The following is a 27181-nucleotide window of genomic DNA, read 5'->3' as shown; positions in this document are numbered from 1 at the left end:
ACTGCCAATCATGGACTCTTACTTCAATCTTTTTACTCCCCTTATAATGCCAAGAATACCAGGAAAAAAATTGTAAAACAACATTCTCTTTGCCTCCTATAACCTTAATAGATAGTTTCCTGGAATTGTCTATTCAAACAGAAAATTAATTTCCATGCACAGCTGGAAATACCACATTGGCAAGTGAAGAAAACATCAAACACCAGTAGATTAAATAAAAAGTGTAGGAACTATAAAGACTTAACAAAACAAAATTTGCTCAATAAGATGGTCCTATGAAAACAGCTTTTCACCGTTTATTTAACGTATGAATACATCTCTTAAAAGCGAAGTAGCAATAATTAAGGAAGCTTTGGATTCAGAGAAACAATGAGAGGATTATATCATTCAAGTAGTTTTTCTACTGTTGTATGAAAGAGAAAAGGTTAACATTTCCCTTGCCAAGTATGAAAGAGGTCCTAGGGCCTGTACAACACATGTACAGGTAAGACATTGCACCTACGTTGTGCCATGTCCCCATGGCCAGTTTTTTTGTTTTATTTTGTTTTCACTTCAGGATGATTAAAAAGTTCTAGAGATAGACGGTGGTAATGGCTGTGCAATACTAATGTGAATGTACTTGATGCCACTGAAATATACATTCTAAAAGGGTTAAAATAGTAAATTTAGTGTTATGTTTGTTTTCCTACGATAAAATACAATTTCAATAATATACAAAAAGTTCTTGAAACCAATAACAAATAGAATAGTCTAAAAAATATGCAAAGGGCACAAATTCAAAACGGGAAGAGAATCCAATAAATACATGGAAAAATGTTCAAAACCACTAATATGAATACAAGTAAAAATGACGACAAACTATCAAGTTTAATCTTTCAAATTACGGAAGATTAAAAAGTTGAGAATTTGAAAAAGAAAAAAGGCAGCTTTTCGAGACCCGCCAACAAGATCAGGCTCTGTTTACACATCGCCCTCCATTGGCTTCAGCCTCATGGGGATTCTCTTTGTACTGACAGCCATCAAGAAAAGCAGGCCCATGGGGCCATCAGGGGACTACTCCGGGATGCCATACCTGCATCGGGCAATGACTTGCCTGGCCAATATTCAACTAATAACCAAACTAAAGAATACACTTTGTACAAATAATTCAGAAACAAAAGAGGGAGAGGCAAAAAACCAGAACATCACTTTCAGGAACACAGAAACACATAAAGGCGAGCATGAAGCAATAACAGTGTGGGAACAGAACGGCACATGGCTTCCAGACAGTCAGCCCCCTTGCCCTGCTGCCTTGATTCTCAAGTTGTCAGAAGAAAAATTAAAAACCTCCAGTACTGACACTTTGTAAATAGCAACAGAGAGAAACTTCAGTAAAGATCTGTGTGTTATGAAAGCAAGATAGAGAAAAACATTCCACATGAACTCTATCGTTGTAAGACTTCTGAAAGGAGTGAAAGGTTGAGTTTAGGAACATTTCTAGACCAAGCATGACAGAGTTCCATGTAGCATACTGTGTTATAAAACATGGAGCTACATCTCTATTATCTTTGACAAACAACTCCAAGACACCATGTACTTCAGTAAGCCTGCTGGGATACCCCACAAGCAAAGTGAGGGATCAATTTAATTAGCTACATATAGGAGGAAGTATGCACATGGCAAAATACATGGCACAAAGCAGGAGCTCAGTAAATATTTGTTGAACTGAACTGAAGCAAGTGGTAGAAGCTGATAAACATTACTTGTATCTATTGATAAAATTTATTAGATTATTGTTCCAACTTTCCAATGCACTTAACCTATGTAACCTATGGAGAATATAGGCTTTATCTATAAAGCAAGCTATAAAGGTTCTATTCTTTTCCATTTGGCATCCCCAGTAACAACTAACCCCCCAGCATGGTGCTCATAGGTTCAATGAAGATTCACTTCCCTAGAATCAGCACCTTGGACTCAGTTTCTAGTGACAAAAATACAGACATTTTTTTAAGTATGGAGGTGAAATGTAAATGAAGCAAAGGTGATCAAAACAAAGATTCTAACAGAAGACGGACCCAATGATACATGAGCCACCTCGATGAGATCCACTTAAATTAACTGGAAGTCAGTCTCTTAATATCGAATCTGAGAAATGAGAGGACTCACTCAGTGACTTCCAATCTTCCTCAGGGGCTACTCACACTGAAAACTCATTTCATTTAAATGAGGTATATTTATATACATATAGAAATATACTTATCTATACAAAATGCAAATATCATTTTCACAAATTAATACTTAATCCTACAATGTACCTGCTCCCTGATATCTTCTAATGTGGTCTACTCTATTCTACCATTTAACTGCAACCTATGAAATCAATTCCATGGCCCAACAAGAGTTCCTGACATGCAGAAAACACAGAACTAGAGGACTTTTTCCCAGTTTATTAAGGAAAAATCCTGATTTTACTTAGAAGCTAAAAATATCCACCACTCCTAAATACTAGTTCCTCAATGAACTTTCTAAAACTAATTCCTGAATGAAATGACATAATTCCTGCCTTCCCTGTTTCCTCACAATAAGTACCCATGATCCTTTCCACTTGAAAGTCTTTAAAAGTGATTTTCCCAGGATATATGACTATTGCCACACCTGATGACAGAGATGAACACAAGGGATTTTGCAGAAAAAAGTTAGACATCTACCAAAGGAAATCCCTTAACCCCTAATAAAGTACATTTGAATCCTTGTAAACTACCAGACAGTAACTAAACAAAAGTCAAAATGGCACTCACACAGCAGCAGCAAACCACATAAATCTTGATTTTAATTAAATGAAAGATACTTCATAGTAGTTGCCTTCTCCCTTCAAAACTACAGAATTTGTTCCCTGAAATAAAATGATTCTAACTTTCTAGAATAGCATCTTTGTCACTTTTGTAGATTTTCTTAATTAGATGCCTTCTGTTGCAAGACCCCCACTTCATCCCACCTCATTTTCACCATCGTTAGTAATGCCCCAAACTTGTGGGTGTGCAGGGATCTCTGGTGAAAAATGAGCTGGCTATGAGTCAAACAATACTTCCCAATCACAACTGGGTTTTTTCAGTACATAGCTAGGGAAAGGTCTTGTTTACTTCTTCCCATTATAGCTTAAAAACCATCTAAAACATTGTCTCCTCAAAGGCACTACAATCTAGATATGGCATGCTAACAGCATCATTTGTGCTTGTCAATGATTTCAAAATGCTTCATTCTATAAACTTTCTCTTGGTTTCTAAGTCTACAGGGTAAGGAAGAAATAAATTCCACATCTATTTAATAGTATCTGGATATTTTATTCATTACAGTTTATAAAATAAAATGGAAAGCCTCAAAGTTTTAACTTTAAAAGGCACTTCAATTCATAAGTATGAAAGAAATATTAATGTCAAAAATTAAATCCATTGTAATCCTGTAATCAAAGCATTCTGTGTATTTTCCAAACTTGGCAAGACACATTTTTATTTTTAATTTTTGAACTACTAATTCTAGAGGAAAAACAAACACCATTAACTTCCTCTTCAGTCACTAGCTGTCTGTGCCATGTGTTTTTATCGCTTCCTGCCACAAGGAAATACGTTTGAAACAAAGAATGATATTCAAAAGAGAGTTCTTGGGGTAAGTCTAAAGTTATTCTTTCAGGAATTGAGAAACAGTGTAAACATATTTAAATAATAGTACAGTGCTAAAACTATTCGGAAAACCTTCATGTTTCTTTCATTACGTGATAATCCTCAAAACAAGTCTGCCAAGATTATTTGGGAATAAACTAGTTGGTTGAGTTAAACAACCTTGCTTCCCTAACACAGCTAATAAATGGCAGAGCTACAATCTAAATCCACTCTGTTTTTGTACCCAACATCATGGTGGAAATCATACCCCACTGTTTTCCCTATGAACCATCTGACCAAATTGTATCAAATTGATTATTTTAGCCTGTCTGTCTAAACCATCATGGGTTTTTGTGTAAGACAGTCAGGAGAGCCTTAAGTGAGGTTATAGATGATGATGATGATGATGATGATGATGATGATGACGACGACGATGACAAGAACATGAAGATGGATTCCACTGCTTCAGTCATGTTCAACACTTATTTATTGAGTCCTGTGTTCTAGGTAGTACACGAAATACTAGGGATCCTAAACAAAGTCATAAATATAGCTCTTACTCTAAGGAGTCGGTAAGAAATTCAGAAAGGGAACTGTTCTAGTCTGTTCAGGTTGCTGTAACAAAATATCATAGACTGGGTGGTTTCAACAATATATTTTTTTTCTCACAGTTCTAGAAGCTAGGAAGTCCAAGATCAAGGTGCGGGGAGATTCAGTATCTGGTGAGAGTCCTCTTTTTCATTTGTAGATGACCACTTTCTTACTGCATGCTCACATGGCCTTTCTTGGTTACATGCTCATGGAAGGAGATCTTTTTTCTTCTTCCTATAAAGGCACTAATCCCTTCAGGAGGGTCCTACTCTCATGACCTAATCTAAACCTATTGTCTCCCAAAGACCTCCATCTAAATACCAATACATTGGGGGCTAGAGCTTCAACATATGAACTTCGGAGTGACATAACAGGAACCCAACATGTAAAACAAATAATCACAATTAGTTTGATATATGTAATTCTACAACATTATCACTTAATTACATTCAACAAATATTTATTGATGTTGAAAAGAAAGTAAATTTTTGACAGTAAATGAAATCCATGAGATAAATAATATTCTCCATGTTTCACAAATTAGAAAACTGTGGTTCAGAAATGACAATCTGTCCAAAATCAAAAAGTGAGCAAGTGAGGGAGACTGGATTTAAACATAAATCTACCTAGATCCAAAGCTCAGCCTCTTTCTACTAGAATAGAAGAGCTGTAACCAAGGGCAACACAGCCGTCCTCACTGCCTCTTCTAGGATGTGAATAGTATGGCTCTCCCTACCAAGAAAGAGAGTAGCTCTCCAAGAGCCAGGTACAAACACACATAGCATGTACAAACCCTCTGAATAAAAGATGACTAAGGCCTGAGTGCTGATACAATAAAAGCAGGTCAGGGAACTAATTAAGAGCACATAGCCTAAACTAGCTTGTCCCACCTGTAAAAGAGAACATTCTACGCAGTAAAATGGTAGAGCCACTGGTTTCATGGCAGGTATAGTGTGACTATAATTCTCAAAAAAATATTTCATAACCTGAGTAACAAGAGAATAAAGATACAAACATAGCTGAAAGTTTAAACCAATATAAAGAAGTGTTTCAATGGTGAAGCAAACCAACCTCAGATGTAGACACAGATCTTATTTATCTGTCTTCGGCTCTGACAAAGTCACTGTGACTCACTGAATATCAAGGCTGTAGCAAAATTTTAAGGGTATACATCTTTTCTGGCGCTTTGCATAGTAGGTACTTAATAAATATGCTGTGAATGAATGGATGCAAGAAAGAATGAAGATTCTGATTAATTGGTCATATTCAAAATTTATAATTATATATCTTATTTTATTTAGAGGTTTTGAAATGATTTCCTCCCCTTCCAATTAAACATCTACCCATAATTTACTTGCAATCCTAATGTGTTCCATAGCCAAAAGGGCTAGATTTTTTTTGTTCCAAAATAGAAGAAATGCACGATGGTATTTTACTTGCAATTTTTGAAATCTGGGGGCTCATAAAAATACTATGTTTAAAAGGTATTTGGGGAAAATAGAAATGACTGGGAATAAAGAAATCTGTACATATGAAGTTTGATAATACAGAAAATGTTAAAAACTAGGTAATGTTGCTTATTTGTAGTACAAATGAGGGAGGATAAAGAAAAAAAGAAAAGCAATGATCTTTATTTCAAAGTACTATATAATAGCTATTTTGATGATAATGCAGAGGTTTGTTTTTTTTTTTAATTTTTATTTATTTATGATAGTCACACAGAGAGAGAGAGAGAGGCAGAGACATAGGCAGAGGGAGAAGCAGGCTCCATGCACTGGGAGCCCGACATGGGATTTGATCCCGGGTCTCCAGAATCACGCCCTGGGCCAAAGGCAGGCGCTAAACCGCTGCACCACCCAGGGATCCCTAATGCAGAGGTTTTAAAGACAATATCTCTACTCCATCTTACATTCTAGTCATCATTTTTCTCTTATTTCATAATCTTATTGTTAATGTCTTTTATCTTGCAATATTAGGGATCCTTTCATAAGCTAGTTTATATATTTTTTTGAAAAGACAAGCTGTGTGTGCACGTGTCTATACACACACATTCATATACATTTATATAAATGCCCATAATCATTTATGTATATGTGATTATATACAATTATAATGTATATGTCTCTCTCTCCTGGGTGTGTTCTCTCTCTTAGTACCTCTCTCACATTCCCTAACATCATACATATGTTAGAATTTTACATATATAAATTATATATGAGTACATATAATTTAGAAATTAAATATAATAAAATTATATACATAAATTATATATATAATTTGGAAATGAGGTAATACACATTTTAACTATATTTATTTACAAGTTCATCTCCTTTATGTATCCTTATACGCTCACATAAAAATATCTCAGGCTCACACAAATATGAAAAAAATCACCTCTCTCAAGAATTCACTTTAATTAATGTGTCTTTGGGTTTTTTTGGCACTTGGTTTGCACCTCAGGAATGTGTGTAAGAGGATGACCAGGAGAACTCATGTGTGACCAAGTATCAGAATGTCAGGCAGTACTGACTGATTTCCTAAACACTCAGTGGTACCAAGAGTCCTTGGGTGGTCCCAACCACGCACCTATGCTCTAAGACTATCAGAAGACCAGAAGGTTTTACCAGGCCCCACAAGGCCTTGTAGATCCCTGAAGATTGTGCTAGGCAGGTTGAAGAGGGGCCTGAGAACTTGTGTATTAATAAGTCCCCAGTGATTCTTATCAGACAAGCCTGAAAAACACTGTTACCATGTCTGGGAAGGAGCACACTGAGGGAGAACACCAGAAATGTGGTTTGTCCTTATACCATGGACTCTAGAAATGTTTCATGAGTACTGCCATTTTTTATAGACCATGGCGAGCCATGGAGATTTTTGATAAAGGAAATAATTGGATTTGTGCTTTAGCAGGACTGCTTTACTAGGCAGCAGTGTACAATTAGGCTGAATGGAGGAGAGTCAAAAAATAGAGACTAGCTGGAAGCCTATGATAATAGTTGCAGCCAGAAGTAATGAATGCTAAAGGCTGGGAACAAAAATGGAAAGCAGAGTCAATCGAAATCCAAGCCAACTTAATGTGGAGGGGAACACAGTAGGAGTTTCAAAAATGGCACCACTGTTTTAAGCACAGGAGGTAATGGAGATATCTGTGATGTTCATAAAAAAAAAGGTTAAAAGGATTCAGACTAGATGCAGTATGACTAAATGAATTCATAATTGAGTGATTAAAAGAAAGACCATTCGGAAGGAGAGGAAACAGGGTTTCAACTCAGTTCTACCATCTCCTTGCTAGGAGGTGTTGGGACACATTTTTTAAGCTCTCTGAACCTAGTAAACTCATTTATAAATAATTCTAGTAAAACATATTCTGCAGGATTTGTGGTGAAGACTAAATGAGGCTATATGTAACATTGATCCTTAGTTAGTTCTTAGCAGACAGTATTTTTTTTCCTGTTTTTATTTTCACTGACTTTTACTTTCAGTGACTTAAAACCATTCCAGATACATAGTAGGCACACAATATACACTTGTTGAATGAATGAATTGCTACTGCTATTATAATTCTATTGAAGACTGAAAAAAGACCATGGGATTTGGCCATTAGACAGTAATTGGTGCACTAAGAGACTGCTTAAATGCCTAGGGGTTTTGAACACTTGGATGAAGTAAAAGTCCAAGTGTTTGTTCTGGTGAGGACATTTGAAATCAAGTGGTATTGTAGAACAAAAGTTTATTTGAGTTTCATTTGTTTGTTTTTTATTCTGCATGTTAAATAAAGGCTTCCAGCTAGAAAAGAAAAATCTGCTTTATTAACGTTAACAATTTTAAAAACATCTTATCCTTTATTTAGAATTTCTACAATATATTATGTCTCATTTGATCTTCACCCCCTTGAGTTAAAGAACTAGGTTACTACTGTCATCATTTCTATCTTAAAGATGAGAAAGCTAAGACTGAGGACAGTTGAGTGACTTTTAGTGCATGAGTGTCAGAAGCAGGAATTATACTGAGGTCTTTTCATTACAAGTTTGCTGAGCTTTCTACTACCCACACTCATCAAGCCCATTCATGCTATTCCACATGAGCTCTCTTCCATGCTTCCTCCCACACAGTTTTCCCTCCTACAATCTGGAAGTGAAGTGGGGGGGGGGGGGAGTTTTGTGGGCCTGAAGAAGTTGTGAGAATACTGCTCTTTCCTCAAAAAACCAGCCAGTGCCAAAGAGCATCCAACCTCCTGCTAGGTCAGTGCCAGTCAAGAATGCTAACACCGTAGTGTATTTGTTCCTTGTTAGCTTCAACAGAAAAATCTGCTGTTCTCTTGGGAAATATCAGGATTGTCTCTTTGGAAAGCTTTCCTGTAAAGGTGATACAGCTTTAAGTGTGATCTTAACCAATTGGTTAAACAGAAAAATTTGTCTTCATATTGAGTTATTGTTAGTTTGTATCATTGGCTATAGTGTCGATGGCTTGAATTCATATCCTGGCCTTATCCCTAAGTAGGTGCACAACTTTGGACATCTATCTTATCTTTGTCTCTAAGAGTTTCTCATCTTTAAAACAGGGATTCTCAAAAATAGCCCATTTCATGGGGTTTTCACTATAATTAAATGAGATGCCATATATAAAGCTTTGGCACACTTAGAATTTAAAATAATGAACACTCAATACATGGTCATTGCTATTTGGCAATATGTGGAATCTTAGTCTCACAGAGGAAGCAATTCAGACTCAGAATGATCAAGATACTTGGCACAAAGTAATCAAGCATCACTTTGTAACAGTAATCATGCCTTCCTTGTGGAGAAAAAATATTCAAGATTATCAATGACTTTTTCACTGACTGAAACTGCCACATTTATTCCAATTTTGAATTATTCATTTATAAATTAATGTATTTTTCAGTTCATAAATTGAAATGATGAGGGGAGTAGCTAGACCCACAGTTGAGATTCAAAAATCTTAAGGAAAAAAAAAGTGAGTTTAGAAACACAGAAGGGCTTTTTTTTTTTTTAATTTTTATTTATTTATGATAGTTACACAGAGAGAGAGAGAGAGAGAGAGAGGCAGAGACATAGGCAGAGGGAGAAGCAGGCTCCATGCACCGGGAGCCCGACATGGGAGCCCGACGTGGGATTCGATCCCGGGTCTCCAGGATCGCGCCCTGGGCCAAAGGCAGGCACTAAACCGCTGCGCCACCCAGGGGTCCCCCAGAAGGGCTTTTTAAAGCACATAAATACATATTCTCACATATTCTTGTAACAATATCTAAGTGAAATTAATTTGCATCTTTTCAAAATAGAAAAACCAAGAGTTTAGTCTTCATAACTAATAAGATAATATTTCCTTTTTTAGAAAGTGTACGTCATTTCCTAAAGGGTATGATTTTTATATTTATTTATGATTTTTATATTTATTTACTTTCTCCTGCTCTTTTGTACTTCTCTGATGTTTCTTTCAATAGTGGCTCTCATCATTGGCTGTATATTATAATCACTTAGGTTTAAGTGAATACCCACACCCAGGGCTAACAAGAATCCAATTAAATCAAAACTGTTGAGGCTGGGGGTCCCAGTTCAAGTTTTGCTTCTGAATTTTTTTTAAAGCTCTATAGATGACTTTTAAGGCAGAGCCCAAACCAAGAATCAATGGCTTACCCAATATCTTTCCAGCAGAATGATGGACTTTTTTGCCTTGTTGATTGTTGTCTGTAAATAAGTTATTTTACTTCCAGCCATAACACTGCTTATTCTGAAACACAATCTTGACCATTAATGCAAGTTAGATTTCCCTTGATTCTAATCAAACACTTTTAGAGAGTCCTACTGCATTAACTTTCCTAATAAAGTTAGGTGGATGAGTTATATAAGACCAAATTATACACAGCACTCAATTATAGCACTAGAAAAAAACAGGACAGACAGGTTACAGATTAGGGCTCTGTGGTATTTTTTTAAGAGTTTAGGTATGGTGCTAAACTTTTAACAGTCGAAGTTATAAATCAAGGAGAAAAATGTGATTCCAAGAAAACCAGCACAAGAAATACAGTATTATAATATGAAAATATTTGACACAATAATACAGCTTTTCTGAAATCCTTTGAAGTCAATACCCAAAACCCTTCTAATGAATTATACTAGATCCAGACTGTGGAACAATGGGGGTTAAAAGAACCAGAAAACCATAGGAAGCTTGATCTGGCTATACTGGCAGGCAGGCAATCAAAAAGGAATATAATTTATAGATTTAAACAGCAGTAATTTTATTTTTTTCCTGGGTTGTTTTATAGTGCTGTCATATGCATGCTCTATAACAGTGTGGAATGAAATGAAATTCCAGGCACTCTGAGAAAAGCAGGAGGAGAAGACATCCAACAGCCAAGACACATCACTAGCATATGTTATTTATCCTTTCAATAACTTGGTTTACTAATGGTTTAAAATGACAAAAATACTGAACTAGTCTACAAATTCTCTTACACTGGCATAGCCTCCCTACAGAGCAGCCCTCTTCCACAGGGGAAAACATGCAATAAGGTGGAAAAATGGAATCCGACAAAGACCCCAAGAATCTGAAACTAAACAGGTTCACAAATACAGGAAAGAGAAGTTAAGAAAGTATTTTATCTGTCTCCTTTGAGTAACTGAAGTTATTAAGTAGAACCTTAAACACAGGTTGAAAACTTCTGGATGGACAGATGGGTTCATTTGTTTACTTAAATATTCAAAAAAGTTTTTTTGTTTTTGTTTTTAATGAATCATATGTTAAGTGACCAGCAGCCTTAAAGAAGGATAAGATACTGTGCCTATAAGTTTCAATGTGACTTAGTCCTTGGCCCTTTCCTCTGTTCCTCCTTTTATAATCTTTTGATAAGGTCATGCTTGCTAGTTTAAAGCTACCAATGTTTTCAACTGTGATCTTTCTTTAGATGATTCCTAAATTCCTTTGGGACCAATTTCTCTTCATCAACTCTACATCTCAAGTCACCCTCTTGACAACTAGCAGACCGTGGTTAAGAATACACACTCTAGGGGCACCTGGGTGACTCAGTAGGTTAAGCATCTGCCTTGAGATGGGGTCATGATCTTCAGGCCCCGAGTCGGGCTCCCTGCTCAGGAAGAAGTCTGCTTCTCCCTCTCCTCTTGCCCCTCCTCCCATCACTCATGCTCTCCCACTCAAATAAATAAAAAAAATCTTAAAAAGAAAAAAGAATACACACTCTAGAATTAGGATACCTTGATCTGAGTCCTTGATTTATTCTACTCAATTTACTGTGAAACCTTGATAGAGCAAGATACTTAACTAACCTCTCAAAAGTCTCAACATCCCTATCTGTAAAATACGGATGAGAACAGTACCTGTACCTCAAGAGTTATGAAAGGAGTTCTATGAAATAAAGAAAATATAGTCATGAAGCCCCTAGCTTGCAGAAAAAAATTCAGCAAAAGTTAACTATCTTTTCTATCAATATCACTTACATTCTATTATCATTCTTGAACTTCAAAATTATTTTTGTTGCTTCCTACTGTGCTTTTCTGTCTTGTAGTCAATCACTGTATCTAGCTATTCTTCTTTTGAAACATTAAAATAAAATTTTCCCGTTTCTTTTTTTTTAAGATTTTATTTATTTATTCATGATAGACAGAGAGAGAGAGAGGCAGACACACAGGAGGAGGGAGAAGCAGGCTCCAAGCCGGGAGCCTGACGCGGGACTCAATCCTGGGACTCCAGGATCACGCTCTGGGCCAAAGGCAGGCACTAAACCACTGAGCCACCTAGGGATCCCCCTTACCCTCTGTTTCTATTTTTCTCACTGTGGAGAGTCTGCTCCTAATATTTACAGGACTTAGATTAAAATTATAGACAGAGGTCCAGCTATCGTGTTTCTAAACTTTTAAAAAGTATATACCAGTCTATCAGATGTTAAATAAAATTTGTTCTACCCTACTACGTTTGAAATACCTTAAACGATCAGGTTTAAATTTCGATTTTTCAGTTACTTCTGGATTTCAGACCAGAAAGTCTGAGCAAAAGGAAATTTGGTGCCTGAATGTGGACCCCTGGCCCTTGCCTCCATCCATGACCACCCACCTCTCCTAATCTTACCCACCTAATCTTCTGAAATCTTACCCATCTTTCAAGGACATTCTAAATACTTCGTTCTCCAAATTTTCCTTGAGCCACATATGATCTCACCCTCCTCTGAGTATCCAAATTATTTTGTTACTCTATAGTTTAATAGAACTTACAGCCTTCCATCTTACATTTTTAACAGTACCTAAGCCTTTGTTTTCCTAGTTACAGGTCACTTCTACAAGACCTTCAATGCTAGCAGCATGTAAGAATTTCCTGATGAGTCTTAAAAAAAAAGACCTTTAGGCTTCACCCAAAATCAAGCATGAGGTGCAGTGGGGGAGCAGGCAGAGATACTTTTCTAAAGCTCCACTGTTGATGCAGCAAGCGTTGATAAGAATTGTATAAGATTATAAATTCCTTGGAGGGCAAGGTCTATGCTTTATTTTGTACTCAACACATTCTCTGGAACTGAATTTAAGCTGATATGTGTTTTCCCTCCTGCAAAACACTTTCTGGTCCACAGGCTGCACATAACCTCTATAGTTACTGAAATAATTTATGAGCACTGGGGCGTGATGGTGACTTATGTTCTACAATTATGTAAAAGGAAAGATACAAAGAATTAATCTCATAGCCTGGATCAAACTGTCTCTTTTACCTGCATCTCTGTGTTTACTCTGTATGGTACATCTGATCAACAAAATAATGAACTTACTAAATCTGGTCAATGTGTTATTCTTAATACCTCGCACAGTGTTTGGCATATACTGAGCATAAAATAAAAGTCTGGTGAGACTGGGTGAGTGAATAAGCAAATGTGTGAACAGAAATTACGAACTGGCAGCAGCTGAGAAATTATTTCGGTCAGGTGTGGGGTAAGTTAAATAATGACTGCTCAAAAGATACTCATATCCTCATCCCTGGAACGTGTGAATGTTATCTCATAGGTCAAAAAAGGGGGAAATTTTGCAGATGTGATTAAAGATCTTGAGATGGACAGATGATCTTGGCTTACCCACGTGGGCCCCGAATGCAACTACATGTATCCTTATAAAGAGGGAGGCAGAGGGAGACTAGAAACACATAGAGGAGAAGGCAATGTGACCATAAAGGGAGAGATTGGAATAATGCTGCCACAAACTGAGGCACCAGAAGCTAGAAGAGGCAAAGAACAGATTCAGATGGGGACACACAAGAATGCTGGTATGGCAAATGGTGTAAAAACAGGCCAAAAGGTGAGGCAAGGCAGCAAAGTCATTTACTATTGGAGGTGGGATAGGGTAGGAAGCTGGCATATAATAAAAAAGAGGGATGACATAATTCCATTTGCTCAAAAGTGAACAAACTTGAGAGACACAACTAGAAATTGTGACAGAACATGGAAACGATGGTCTCTCACCAGTGTGCAAAGACCTGCAGACATCAGTGTTCACAGTGAAATTCACAAAAGCAGAGTTACAGATCACAGTTGAGAAAAAAGCACAAATTTTTATATAATAATTCTAAATGAACAGTAGCTACTTTAGTATTCTTTTACAATTATATTTTTATGTACTGATATAACAAATTCATGACATATTTTCCAAATAAAGAAACTGGGACAAAGGGAGATTTAGTGAATAGCAGATAGATAACAGGTAACACTTGTTTTCAGAGCTTATGTGTAAGTCCTTGAGTTTTTACTAATAACTTCAAATATGCATTTGTATTTGTCAGTAACAGATAAGGTAACCAAATATTCAAAGCAAAAGATACGGGTTCACTTAGAACTGATAAGTGTGAACTCTTTTTCTTGTGATGTGGGGGTAGAGGTGGAGAATGAAAAAGAATATACAGAAAGCAGAAGCAAAAAGACCAAAACTCTTCACCCTACATATTGGCTGAAAACATATAACCACAGCAGGATGTAAACATTTCCATAATGATCCTACAGTTATAACAAGCAAAATAAACAATCCAACCTTAACATGTCCCAATTCCCCGAGGACCTCAGGTTCACCTTGTAGTTTAAGATTTAGTCACTCATTTAGACTGAGCCAAATCCCTGTAGATTCAGGGAGTTTGTGATCAACTAATGGGTTATGGCGTTATTGTCAGTGGATGTTACCCCACAGGAGGCTGGACCATTGCATCACTCAGGGTAAAGACATACTTCTTTTGTGTGTGACAAACAAGAGCCTACCCAAAGAGGTTCCACAGGGAGCTGTGAGTGAAAGATATGCAGTGCTTACCTGTTCCACATCTGTTCTTTCCATAATCTTTAGAAATATGAACTTCCTGGGCAGACATGAAGGGAACCCCACATGACTAGATATATGCCAAAGTAAGAGATCACTTCATCTATCCAATATCATGCTGCCACAATGTCAAACAGTAAAGCCAAAACATATCTTCAATGGAGACACACAGAAAATTTAGGATCCTAATTTAATCTTTATAAAGACTTCAATTATCATATTAAAGTGCTTATGAAAAAAAAAGAAAAAAAAAGAAAAAAATAAAGTGCTTATGAGTTCCTTTTACATGAGAAGAACTGAAAACATATATAGATTGAAATGTCATAAATTTTAAAGCAGCTGTTTTCCTTTATACATATTTCACTGAAGGTCCTCGGAAATTAGTGCATAAAAAACATTATTGCTAATCATACAGTCTGCAAAAAATGCATTAATTTTTAAAAGTTTAAATGATGTAGGACCAATGAATTCTAACTTAAAACAATTTGCCGCTTAACCACAATTCCAAATCCTTTTACTCTCTCCTCTATTCTTAACTACAATGTGTATTTTTAATCGGGTGGGAGGTAGTTTCTAAGTACTGGAACAAGGAGAGGTCCAAGTTACTAAAAGGCAAAAGGCTGAGAGGTCAGCCTCGATCACTGCTAGCTAAGGCAGCTCTGCAGGTAGCTACAGGTCTCACAAACAATAACCACCCTATTGCCATGTTCATTGTTCAACTAATAGGGAAGCCACCCTAGAAAGACAAAAGCATTTCAGTGGGTAGCACCTAAACAGTCAAAAGAACAGCTCAAAACCATCATGAAGAAGTAAAATGAAAAAAAGGTCAACAAACAAGAAGAAATAAAGGGAAGGGACATGATTTACTACCAAGATCAAGCAGCTTCATTTTGCTCAGGTATTTTCGACTCCTTCCCCTCCCTCCAAAGATAGTGCATCAGCAAAATATCCTTTATTCTTTACTTATTTGGCTCCTTTTATGTGCTAGACAACATATCAGCTAACTAATCAAGCAACCATGAGTAAAATAACCAATTTTTTTATTTTATATTTTAAAAGATCTTAGAAAGAGGTCTTTTGTTTTCAAAAAGCTTAGTTTATTACTAAGCTATGAGTTAGTAAACCCCCACCTCTAGGAGATAAGCTCCATATTCAATGAGGTAACAGATGTCACAGGAGCCCAGAATCACCCCGGAGAGCTTCACAGAAGAATGAAATAGAGTCATGCCTTGAACAATAAATAATCATAAATAACAAAGTGAAGGGGTAGCAGTATGAAGGGGAAGGCACTCCCAACAGTGAGAAAGTTGCATTCAAAGGTCTGCAGGCAGGAAAGCAGGGAAGGCACACAATTCCATGTGGTGACCAAAACAGACTCATGGTTTATTCATGAGGAAAAGAAAGACAAACAGGAAAGGATATAGGGTCCTTGTATACCTCAGGGAGAGGTTGTATGGAGAGTCTCTGACATTTCTCAAACAGTGCAGAGACTTCATCACTTAACCTAAAGGAGGAATAATCTCATAGTAGAAAACAGACCTCCCACCAAGAAGTTCAGAGCGAAATCTGTTCCTTCCTAGCAACTTTACAGAACTTGAGTATATGTATGTACCAAGGGCATTTGCTTTATCCAATCTCCCTTCCTTTCTTTCCTTTCATTCTCATGTATTTTATTTTTTAAAACTAATTATATAAAAAACCTAATTATATAAAACCCAAATCTTTTTGGAGTTAGGCAGGATAAAAGATAAAGAAAGAAAGAAAACTAAGAAAGGTAAGAAGGCAGATGGGTAGGCGGATTATCAGTTCTCCCAACAGAAGGGAAAATGAACTCTACTTTGACATATTTTATTGAAATTTAGAGATTTGATAGCACACATTATCCAACGCAAGTTATGGTATGTATTATTTTTCCTCTTTCTATAATTGGCTTCCTGACTTTTTCTACTAATTTCTGGATCCTTTCACTAAAATACTATTACCTTTAAAATCTGTTTTCTAATTTGTTGTTTCACTTTAAACATAAAGCCAAAATAAGATATATTAAGTTCTCCATTAAAAATGAAGCACCATATTAATGGCACAAAGATACAGATACATTCAAAAATAACATTAAAAACCACCCCAAAAAAATTCATAGCTTTGTGCTTTTATTCTCTTAAAGTAGTTTTCAAAATATTCCCTAATTATATTTCTTTTAATACAATATAAAATGAGAGCAGACAAGTTTTCAGAAAGAATGATTTCACAATCACTGGGTTAATAATTTATTAACAGACAGTACTCCCTGAATGATAGTAACAGTCCCCAAATGTCCATGTCCATGAACACACTGGGTAGACTTTTGAGATTCCAGTGACATACCAAACAAGTAACTATAATGACTTCCTATATTTCATCCTACCACATAGACATTCTAAAAAGCGAGGTTCAAGATAAAGTTCTGGTTTTGTCTATTTGTACAGCAGTCTTAGATCTGCAGAAAGCACTCAGAATCTCAAAATCAGAAAAATAGAGGTAAGGTAATCAAACAGCCTTTCCCGTAACAAAAGACCCAGGTTTCACCAGCTTTTGTTAAACATGCTTATATTCCCAGAGAATCCGAACCCACTAACTGGGTTTTCTTAATAATTTGTTCCTATGTCATTTCAGCATTTCTTTCTAAAGAACCACTTCCTCTTAAATGAAAGTTAAAAGATAAGTGCCTGCATAGGTGCCCCTGTGATTATCTGCCCTCTCTTAGGACTCACAGAATTCCAAAGAGGGCAAAATTATTAGGGCAAATTCCAACTTCAAAGGAAATTCCCCAGCCAGGCCAGGTGCCAGTGGAACTATAATATCAATATAAAGAGAAAGCCTTCTTGGAAGGTAAGAGTCTTGGAGAAAAGGTATTAACTAAGGAGCAACCATCTATCACAAGAGGAAAGAGCTTTATATAATCACATGCCGGAAAGTTATCATGAAAAAAGACTTAAAAAAACTTCACAGATTGCCTCAGACTTCTACTCTCTGTAAATCAATATAAGACCTTAAGGAAATACTCACCAATAAATTAAGTCATGAGTCTTTCTTTTTGGGTATTAAAGTAACTCTGAAGCAACTTAAAAATCCACACATGAGACATGCATGGATAAAAGGTATTGATTATAATTTGTAAGGATAAGCATGACAAAATCAAAGGCATTATAATGGCTCACCTATTAGAAACTCAGAATTTCATAAATCTATATAACAAAGACAGAAAGAACCAAGAAAATAAGAGGGATTGAAGACAATTAAAATGTAATTGAAACATGTAAGAAAAAAGAACAAAAACATATTTTGTTCATAAGAGAACTTTGTGCATTTCTTCAGAACTTACTGAATTTATTCTTATCTCACTAATGATTTTATTTAACACAGTTCTTTGTTTTCTAACCCGACAACAAATTAGAAGCAATAAATTATATAAATTATATGGGGAAGACTGCTGTATTGACATTCTTAAAAGATAACAGATAAAAATTAAATAAACAGAAAACCACAGAAAGTAAAGAATTTGAGTATTTAGTGGAGTTTATATGGTCCTACATACCTCTGTATTCCCTGAGACTTATTATTGCATTGCAAAACAATCTCACACATAGGTGTACACACACACACACACACACACACACACACACACACAACTTGGCCATTATTAACAGGAAACCCTAAATTATGCATAGAAAAAGAAAATTCTGTAAAAGTCCACATATTGTTTATAAACAAAAGGCCCTCCGTGTGCTTTGTCAAGGTATTAATAATTGCTCCTGGATCTTCAAAAACTAAAATCTAGCATTGTTTTATAATTACGTTCATGAAAAGATCCGTATAAAACAAGTGTTTATCAACCACTATTTGACCTAGATTTTCATCAAAATATTTGAAACTACAAAAGTGTTAAAAAATGTGATGCCAATATGCAATAAAGAGCAAACTTAAGAATTGTGAATATTAAATTACACTTTCCTCGGCATATGCTTAACTATAATCTAAGATAAAGTGACATGACTTTTTTTTTGGCACACAGCCTTCACCTGCCACTGATATGACTTTTATACACTAATTAAGGACAGATAATATTCTACATTATACATATTATTCCAATTTTCTGGAAAGTTTCCACTAACAACAAGAACTTGAGTTTTCTAATAGCTACACTGCTTCACTATTTCACACAATTCATAAAGAAAGGGTTCCTTAAGCATCTCTTAGAAAATGTAGATAAGTAAAAAAAGAAAGAAAGAAAGAAAATGTAGATAAGCTGCATCTCCCTAAATTCACTGTGTTTCTATGTCTTTAAAAGAACCTTACTTAATTCTTTAATAATTGGTTTAGTCAAGAGTACATTATGAAATACTCCTACCTACCTCTTGTAAGCAATACTATATTTGCACTACCAGGTATAACAAGGTGTATTCAAGACAATTGTGGTAGAGATTGGCCAACTATTCACCAAACCTGTTTCCTCCTCTTTCTGGTCCACTGCTAGACTACTTTCCCCAGCCTCCTTTGTAGTCAGGTGTGGTCATGTGACTAAATTCTACCCAAAGAAATGTGAGTATGCCTATGGAAGTGTCCTATATAAACCTACTTCTTCCATCAGCTTGATGTAGAGATGTAGATTGACCTTAGAATCCAAAAGCAGAAGAAAGACAAGTCACAAGTCAGAAACTGCCCGGAGCCTGAACAGCCACCAGAAAAAGACCAGCCTGCCACTTAGGAAAGTCTTTTTGGTCTCTACATGAGGAAGAAATAACCTTCTTTTCTGTCTGAACTACATTATGGGGGTCTTTTGGTAGTGTTAAAATAATGAATACAATAAGAATTATATAAACTGAGTTACCCACCAAAATTAATTGTAAAAAGTAAAAGTTGAGAATTAAATGTGCAAAATGAATTTAAACTGAACATTTTGGTAAAAGATTTGCACCTCATTTTTAAAGCACTGTCCCTCAGGAAATGGGAGAATAAAATGCTCTCTCTGGTTTATGTTTCAAACTTGAATATCAGCTTGAGAAGTTTTGACTTAGCAATAGCAAAAGAATGAGTCAGTTAACTATGAAGTTAAAGTAGTAAAAGAAAATCCAAAATAATATTTAATACATTTAACATTCCTTATTTCCCACCAATACTATACTCTGGTCAAATTCAGTTGCAAAACTTCAAGAGACTGATTTATTTGATTATCTTAGACTATTTTTCTTGAATACAACTTGAAATAAATAATTAGCTGGGAGCCTGAAAATATTTTAGTTACACAGAGCTTACTGCAATGAGATTTGACCTGTATTTCATTAAAAAGCCAACTGGTCAGATTCATCTGGGGAAGCCATAACCTACTTGATTTGTCCTATGACTCTATTTCATTTACCATTAATTTTCTATGGTAACATATTATTAACAAACTGAAGAGAAAATACCCACTTGGACATTTTTGTATTTGTTTGTAGCTTTGTCCTGGTTTTAAGTTTCCTACTTAAGGATTAAATGGCACCACAGTGGGTAATGCACTGGAGTAAAAGTGGTGAATCATTAAAGAGTTCGTAAATTTTAAAAACAGGGGCAGGCCTTCTGGGCCCCATATGCTTCTAGAAAACCCAATGTTGTGCTGTATTAATTGAACCGTGAAACTTTTATTAGTCCTCTGTAAAAATGCTTGCAGTGAAGCTTTTATTAATGCTTGCCCTCAAATTGTTTATACTACTTAGCATTTCCGTAACAATCTCTATTTCAAAGAACTTTTTGATCATTAGTTAAATCTACTACATTTCTGTAAGAGAATGCGGCTGCTTAGCAAAACGGAGGCATGAAGGGAAAACTCAATTAACTTTTGCCTGAGATTTGCCAATGAGAAAAGAAAGAGAAGAGAAGATCTTCCCACAAACCTTTAACTTCTGATTCTATAAGCCTGGTTCTGTCACTCCATATGGGTGGAGTAATTGTTCTAAGTGTTCTCATAATGGTGAAGAAAAGAGAAATTAGTTCCTTTATGCAATGGGCTTTGAATACTAATGTTACAAGACTTTGCAAGAGCTATAGCAACTCTACTATCCAAACTCACCTACATGCCCACAAGGCCACAGCATTTCCAGTAACAAGAGGCAAACTGCACACTGCAGTCTATGTTTCAAAAATTCCTTTGGTTACATTTTTGTCAAAAATGCATTATATAATTAGATTCATCAAAAGTAAAAGTCATGCTGGAATCATTCTATGGTTGAGGCAGCCTAATTTATTTACTCTTAAAAATGCCCAGGCTCAAATTATGTTTTCTATATTCTTGGGATCATACTAAAAATCTGATCTGGGTTAAAATAAGTAGAAATCAGTTTTGAGTCTGGGGTTGGGGAGGAGGAAATGTACTCTATCTATAAGAATATCCTTGGGTCACCTCTGCATAAAAACAGGATGGCCTAGACAGCGGAGAATTCATATAAACCACAAGAATTTCCCCACATCTTATAATCTCTTCTAATTTTCAATAGCACTAGCTTTTCATTTAGCAGAAAGCAAAATAACTCAGTTATATATTAGCTCAAGGAGAAACACCTATATTCAGATAGGATTTAATGATATATTTTCTGTTTTTCTAGAGTCTCAACATGAGAAATTCTAGGGCTTGTTAGATTAAAAAACATTTCTTCACTTTGCAAGTCATGGTGAAGAGCACTATGCAATCTGGTATCTAGTACCCGCCCCCCCCCCCACCCAAGTTGACCGCATAATTCTCTTTAGGGGAGGAATCTGAGAATCTGTATTTATAACAAGAGCCCCCAGTGATTTTATTATCTGACATGTTTGGAAACTCCAGATTAGACGAGCCCTGAAGTCTTTCCTTCAGAGATTTAACAATCCTGATAAAAAAATTAATTACTAGAAATTGCATTCATACTGCTATACAGAAGAAATTAGTTTCTGCTCCTATATTTATAAAAAGACTTAATACACTGAATGGGCCAAACTACTTACTCTTCTATGCCTCCACTAAAGGGTGCTGTTCATCAAGGTAGAAACCATAATTTAGTACTCTCTGCGCCCCCTGAATAACACACGGCCTGGCACAAAATGCTTAATGAGCTTTGAAAGACTATCCCAACTGCAGCAGTTAGCTGCCAATCTTATCCAGACAGTCTTCCCTCCATTCAGGCTCCTTGCTGCCCCAAAGCAACACTCAATGCTCTAACTTAGAACATTACTGAGGCACCGAGATTAAAATAAAAACCAGTGAATTCTATATTCAAAAATCAGCACTTATTGTTTGACTGAATACATGATCAAGACAGTAATATTTAGTACTTGATATCAACTATAATTGAACATGGATGGAGAAGTTTTATGGGGAAAACAAGAATTCACACTATCCCCGAACCAATTTTCAAGACAAACATAAATACTCTGTCCAAAGCCCTGACTATTAAAGAATTTCTGGAATAACTGGAGTGAGTCTATTTTTCTGGTGCACAATAACTCCTTAGAGCCCTTTGCAGAACAAAAGCAAAACAAATGGATGGTGATTGCCTCAGGCCAATTTAAGTCTCTTTTTAGATAGCTTTTTTTTTTTTAAAAGGAGATGTAAGAAAAACACTTTTTCTAAGTCAAAAGATTAGGTTATTTCTCACCAAAGAACATATATGGCACCATAAAATACAGGCTAATAATAGCAGAAAAATGTTTTCATGTTTATGACCAGAACATTTTATTTTACATATGCAAAGTGCATTTCAGGTCTCTGATCATAGTTTGCATTTTAATAAATACAAAAGACTCCCACCCACCTGGCCCATTTGCCATGACTTTCCTCAATTCAAATTTCATTCATAAAAACTTCCCAAACAGAATTAAGACCTCTGTATGCTGCTTTCAATAGAGCAGAGCACTTAAAGTAGAGTACACAAGGAAATTTTAATGATTCTAAAGTCAAATGAACTTAACTCAGTAGTTGTCTCATTTATCACCCACTTTTTCCCTTCTCATAACTGAACAAAGATCATGGCTGGCAAGAACTTACTCATTAAAACAGCAGCCTCAAAAGATCTTTTCATTTTATAAAGTCAATATTCTTAGGGGAAAGGGTATCCTGATTTCAACTGTCAAATATTACTAGTTGTGAGCCAGTATCAGATATACATGGAATTAATCCAAGTATTTGGTATTATTTTACTTTACTTTTTTTTGGAGTTCAATGTATTTGTTCATCTTATGTATTATAATACATTTACCTATAGATGCTCTGAGTTTTTAAAAAAATGCTACAAGCTGTTATCATCTTGAGTATAAAGAGTTGATACTGGGCAGCCCTGGTGACTTAGCGGTTTAGCGCCACCTTCAGCCCAGGGCGCGATCCTGGAGACCCGGGATCGAGTTGCACATCAGGCTCCCTGCATGGAGCCTGCTTCTCCCTCTGCCTGTGTGTCTGCCTGTGTGTGTGTGTGTGTGTGTGTGTGTGTGTTTCTCATAAATAAATAAATAAATAAAATCTTTTAAAAAAAAGTTGATACTATTACCAACAGTATCATACTATTCCCTCCTTCTCTAGATGCACCTGGAAGCAAGGATTTACATCCACTTATTACACAACCAATAATCTATGCTGGGTAGACAAACTTCTATTTAACTTCGGATCCCCTTTAATCATGCCTGTTTCTTCTCCCTCAGGAGGAGTTAGGTACATGCACTCTGTTTTCCTTCTTTCTTTTACCACACAAAGTTCAGTAAGTGTTCCTTCTGGCCATTACCTCCTTATATATACACATTTCTATACTTTACCAGTATACTGGTATACTTAACCTCTTAAGCAATTATCTCAACAGCAACAAAAATCTCACTCTGCTCCCCACATAAGATGAGAAAACTAGTAGTGGTATCACCCTTGCAGCAACTTTCCAAAAAAATACTACTTTTAGAATGAAATTAGATGTAATATGGAGCTACCTGAGAAATTCTCTAAGGTACCCATAGTTTACATTAAGTATGAAATTTTTCACCTGTTTATCTTCCTGCTATTTGGTACAGTTTTCTTTAAGCATATAACGTTTTTAAATATTTCATATTACATTGTACTGATTCTCTTCCTTACCTAAGGTTCCTGTATTCATTGTAAGCTAGTTACCTTTAAATAGGCTTTGATGGCCCAAACTGGGAATCCAACCACTTACATATAGTGTCATTAATGGGATTATGTGTTTTTCATTAAAAACAAGTGGGTCCAGGTTTTAGAAAGATGCTAAATAAAAACCACATAAACTCTGAAATTGCTACACTTGCACTACTTAAAAGTGAGTTTCATAAATTGAGTTTAATTATAATCTGGATCCAAATTGTTCCTATATAGTTTTATCCTTCATTAGCCATGATGGCAGCTGCATTTTATGTCCATTTCAAAATTACATATCCTGGTAAAGTTGCTGTTTCAAATGTTTCATTTGGATACAGCTGTTGTCACTGCCATAAATTCTATTTTCTCATCATTCAACCTGCCCCGTCACTCTTCCGTAAAGTCAGGGTGGGAAGTAAACAAACAATACAAGGAAGAGATGATAGAGATCAGTGGAGAATAAATGGACATGACAATTTTTATTGGTGTAGAGAATTAAAGACAAACCTCTATATGAGTTCTAGACAATGATTTCCAGAAATGGAGGAAGTTATCTGCCACTTTTGTACTCAGCCAATTTATTCCTACTGGTTTTTTCTTCTTTGTATGAATTCTTTTAAATTCAATTAGCCAACATATAGTACATTAGTTTCAGATGTAGTGTTCACTACTTCACCAGTTGCATAAAACACCCAGTGTTCATCACAACTTGTGCCCTCCTTAATGCCCCTCACTGTTACTCCATCCCCTCACTCGCATCCCCTCCAGCAACACTGTTTGTTTCCTATAGTTACGAGTCTCTCGTTTTTCTTAATTCCTATTGATTTTTGTATGATTTTTAATGATACCAATACATTCCAATTAAAGAAGAAAATGTTTGACTATGATGGTTCTAAATAAAATGCCTTTCTTAAATTATGCAATTCTGAAACATTAAATTCAAAATAAATAAATATATATTTAAAATGCAATATATACAAATATAAAACGCAAACATGATGTTAAATTCATCCTAACAGAAAGGATAATAATAGTATACTATAACTGTGATGAGCAATGTTATTCACACACAGGGCTGTCTGTGGGATGAGATGGGGCAGGGAGGAGCAGGTGAAGGAGCAAATATAGCAGTCTAGACCAGTGGTTCCCAAAGTGTAGTCTCCAGGTAAAAGTAACATCATCTGGGGCAATTTGTAATTCTTCAGCCACACGCCAGACTTACAGAATCAAAAACTTTGGGGATGTGGTTAATTTTTAACAAGCCCTCCCAGTGATGGTAATGTATGCTAAAGTTTGAGAACCACTGGACTACAGGGACTCAGAGATAAGAAACCTAGGTAACTAACTCTTCATCTGTTTATTCAGATGACAATGCCCATTATAAATAATGACTGTAACTAAAACCTCTGAAATATCTTTACTACGTCACTTAGAAGCAACAGTCATAATTCTATCCTACAATGATGTCCAGCTCTACATTCAACATACAAGTTGGCAGGCAGACTATTGAGGATGTGAGGAAAGGTTGATGAGACAGTGGAATATCTGGGCAGCTGATCTGGGTGTGGCACTCACAGGGTGAAAATCTTGGCAAAAATTTCCTTTTGTAAATCCTGAATATAATATTATACTAGATCCAACCTCAGGAGTTGGATAACTCAAGGATATCAATATGACAAAAGGATTTTTTAAAGAATGCATAGAAACAAATTATCCTTTAATGATCCATGCAGAAAATTCTTTTAAAATTTGTCCATGATTAACGTGATATCGGACCCTACTCCATCATTCGTAGACTTGAATTATGTTTGTTCCAAAAGTGACACCCTGTTCCTGCAGGAATGGGTGTTGGCTCTGCTGATCACAACACTATGAGCCACATATTACACTAGACTCAGAGGAAGCAGGTGCTGAGATTATTATTAAATAGGTATATAGGAAACAGAAGTGGCAGCAAAGAAGGCCAGGGAGGAGAAATATCCTTCCTGTGTGTCAAAGAGAGAAGGTGTAAATCCACAAGCTGATTTCCAAACCCCACAGCACAATTTAAGAGCATACAGACACATATTAGGTCAGAAAGACCATGCCTGTGAATTAGATACCTATGTCATATTTAATAAATATTAATAATGTCACAAAATTTAATCCAAATGCTACATTAGCAGCAGAAGGATTAAAGTCTAGTGCTCAGATAACAATGCAAATGAAATTAGTGCCTGGAAAGCAAACCAGGTTATGTAATCGAAGATTAGTTATAGAATACAAAATTCAAAATTCATTATATCAATCTTTGTCAGACAAAAAAGTCCTTTCATTACTTCAACTGCTTGCTTTCAAGCAACACAAAGCAACATCTTTCATATAAAATCTGCAAATAGTTTAAGAAGGAATCAGACTGACCAGGCTGCACTGGAGAGCTCATCATGGAATCTGGAGAAGGATGAATAGGATGGGATACAAATTCACAACCTTCCTTCAGCTGTCAATGTTGGTCCCGGAGGAGCTGGTAGAGGTGAAACCTAGAATGTTAAAAAAAAAAAAGAAGAAGAAGAAGAAGAAGAAAAGGTGTATGATACAGGTTATGTCAAGCCACAGGAAGAGACAGAACTGGCTTTGCATCTGAGCTCAGCCACAGGGGGACTGTGGGCCTCTGCAGCAGTCATATCAACCTCACTGGTGTCTTAAGTCCTCACCCAAAAAAGAGCAAATTGACCAGTCATGCTTAAAGCACAGAAATATCGTGAACACCAAATAATATGATAGGTGTGGAAGCAATCTGTGAGGAAGAAAGCCGTTCACAAAATTATAGTTTCCTGTTTTTTGTTCACTATAATTTGTTTGCTGTTATTATTATAGAAATTAAAAATATTTTTTGAAATTTGGATGTAAGTGTCTCATTACATAGTATGCTCAAATATCACTGTCAAAGTTCTCCTTGTTAGAGACAGGAGTTCTTAGTGAAAAAAAAAATTAATGGACTAAAATAAGGAACAAATAGGCCATAAACTATCAGAGTGACAGAAATCCTCTACTATAATTTCCATTTCTTCTTGCAATCTTTTGCAGTCTTGTTCCAGCCAAAAGTGATAACAGCCATAGTCTTTCAAGGAGTGGCACTTACGGGATGGACTTCTTGAAAGGAATTTAAGGGACTTTCTGCTTTTAATTTGAATGTACTCTCACTTCTAGACACTTCAGCAAAGGAAAAGCAAATGGAAGGACATTTTCCTCACAGTTTACTGGAATGTCAAAGTTTAAAAAAAGAAGAGGAAGAAGAAGCTTTTAAAGTTGCACTTAATGAGTTTCTTACTAAAATAGTACATCCCAATTGCACTATTTTTATAGAGAGAATGCTGTAACGCTGAGAATTGTACTTCTCTTTATCTTGAGAATCCAACATATTTATTGGGACTCATTTTCCCATCAGTATCTTGAAAGTGTTATTACTATTTTTGCCCAAATGTATAAAGCAGGATATAAATACATATTTCCTTTGAAGAACTATGTAACATCACCAAGAATACCTA

General features: G+C 35.9%; 1 protein-coding gene and 1 pseudogene across 3 annotated transcripts in view; one reads left to right on the top strand and one right to left on the bottom strand.

Moving 5' to 3' along the window:
• Positions 1-27181, bottom strand: part of HDAC9 (histone deacetylase 9) — a 911202-nt gene that overhangs the window by 813785 nt on the left and 70236 nt on the right. For all 3 annotated transcript variants that reach the window (XM_038557033.1, XM_038557034.1, XM_038557035.1), the window contains exon 2: positions 26055-26173. In XM_038557033.1, the coding sequence (XP_038412961.1) occupies positions 26055-26079 (25 nt within the window). In that variant the 5' untranslated portion in view covers positions 26080-26173. The remainder of the gene's footprint in view (positions 1-26054; positions 26174-27181) is intronic.
• LOC119867753 lies at positions 404-535 on the top strand (annotated as a pseudogene).

This window comes from Canis lupus, chromosome 14 (assembly GCF_011100685.1).
Source record: "Canis lupus familiaris isolate Mischka breed German Shepherd chromosome 14, alternate assembly UU_Cfam_GSD_1.0, whole genome shotgun sequence".
NCBI lineage: Eukaryota > Metazoa > Chordata > Mammalia > Carnivora > Canidae > Canis > Canis lupus.
Note: the sequence above shows the minus strand (reverse complement) of the source record. Positions and strands in the feature narration are given on the sequence as shown.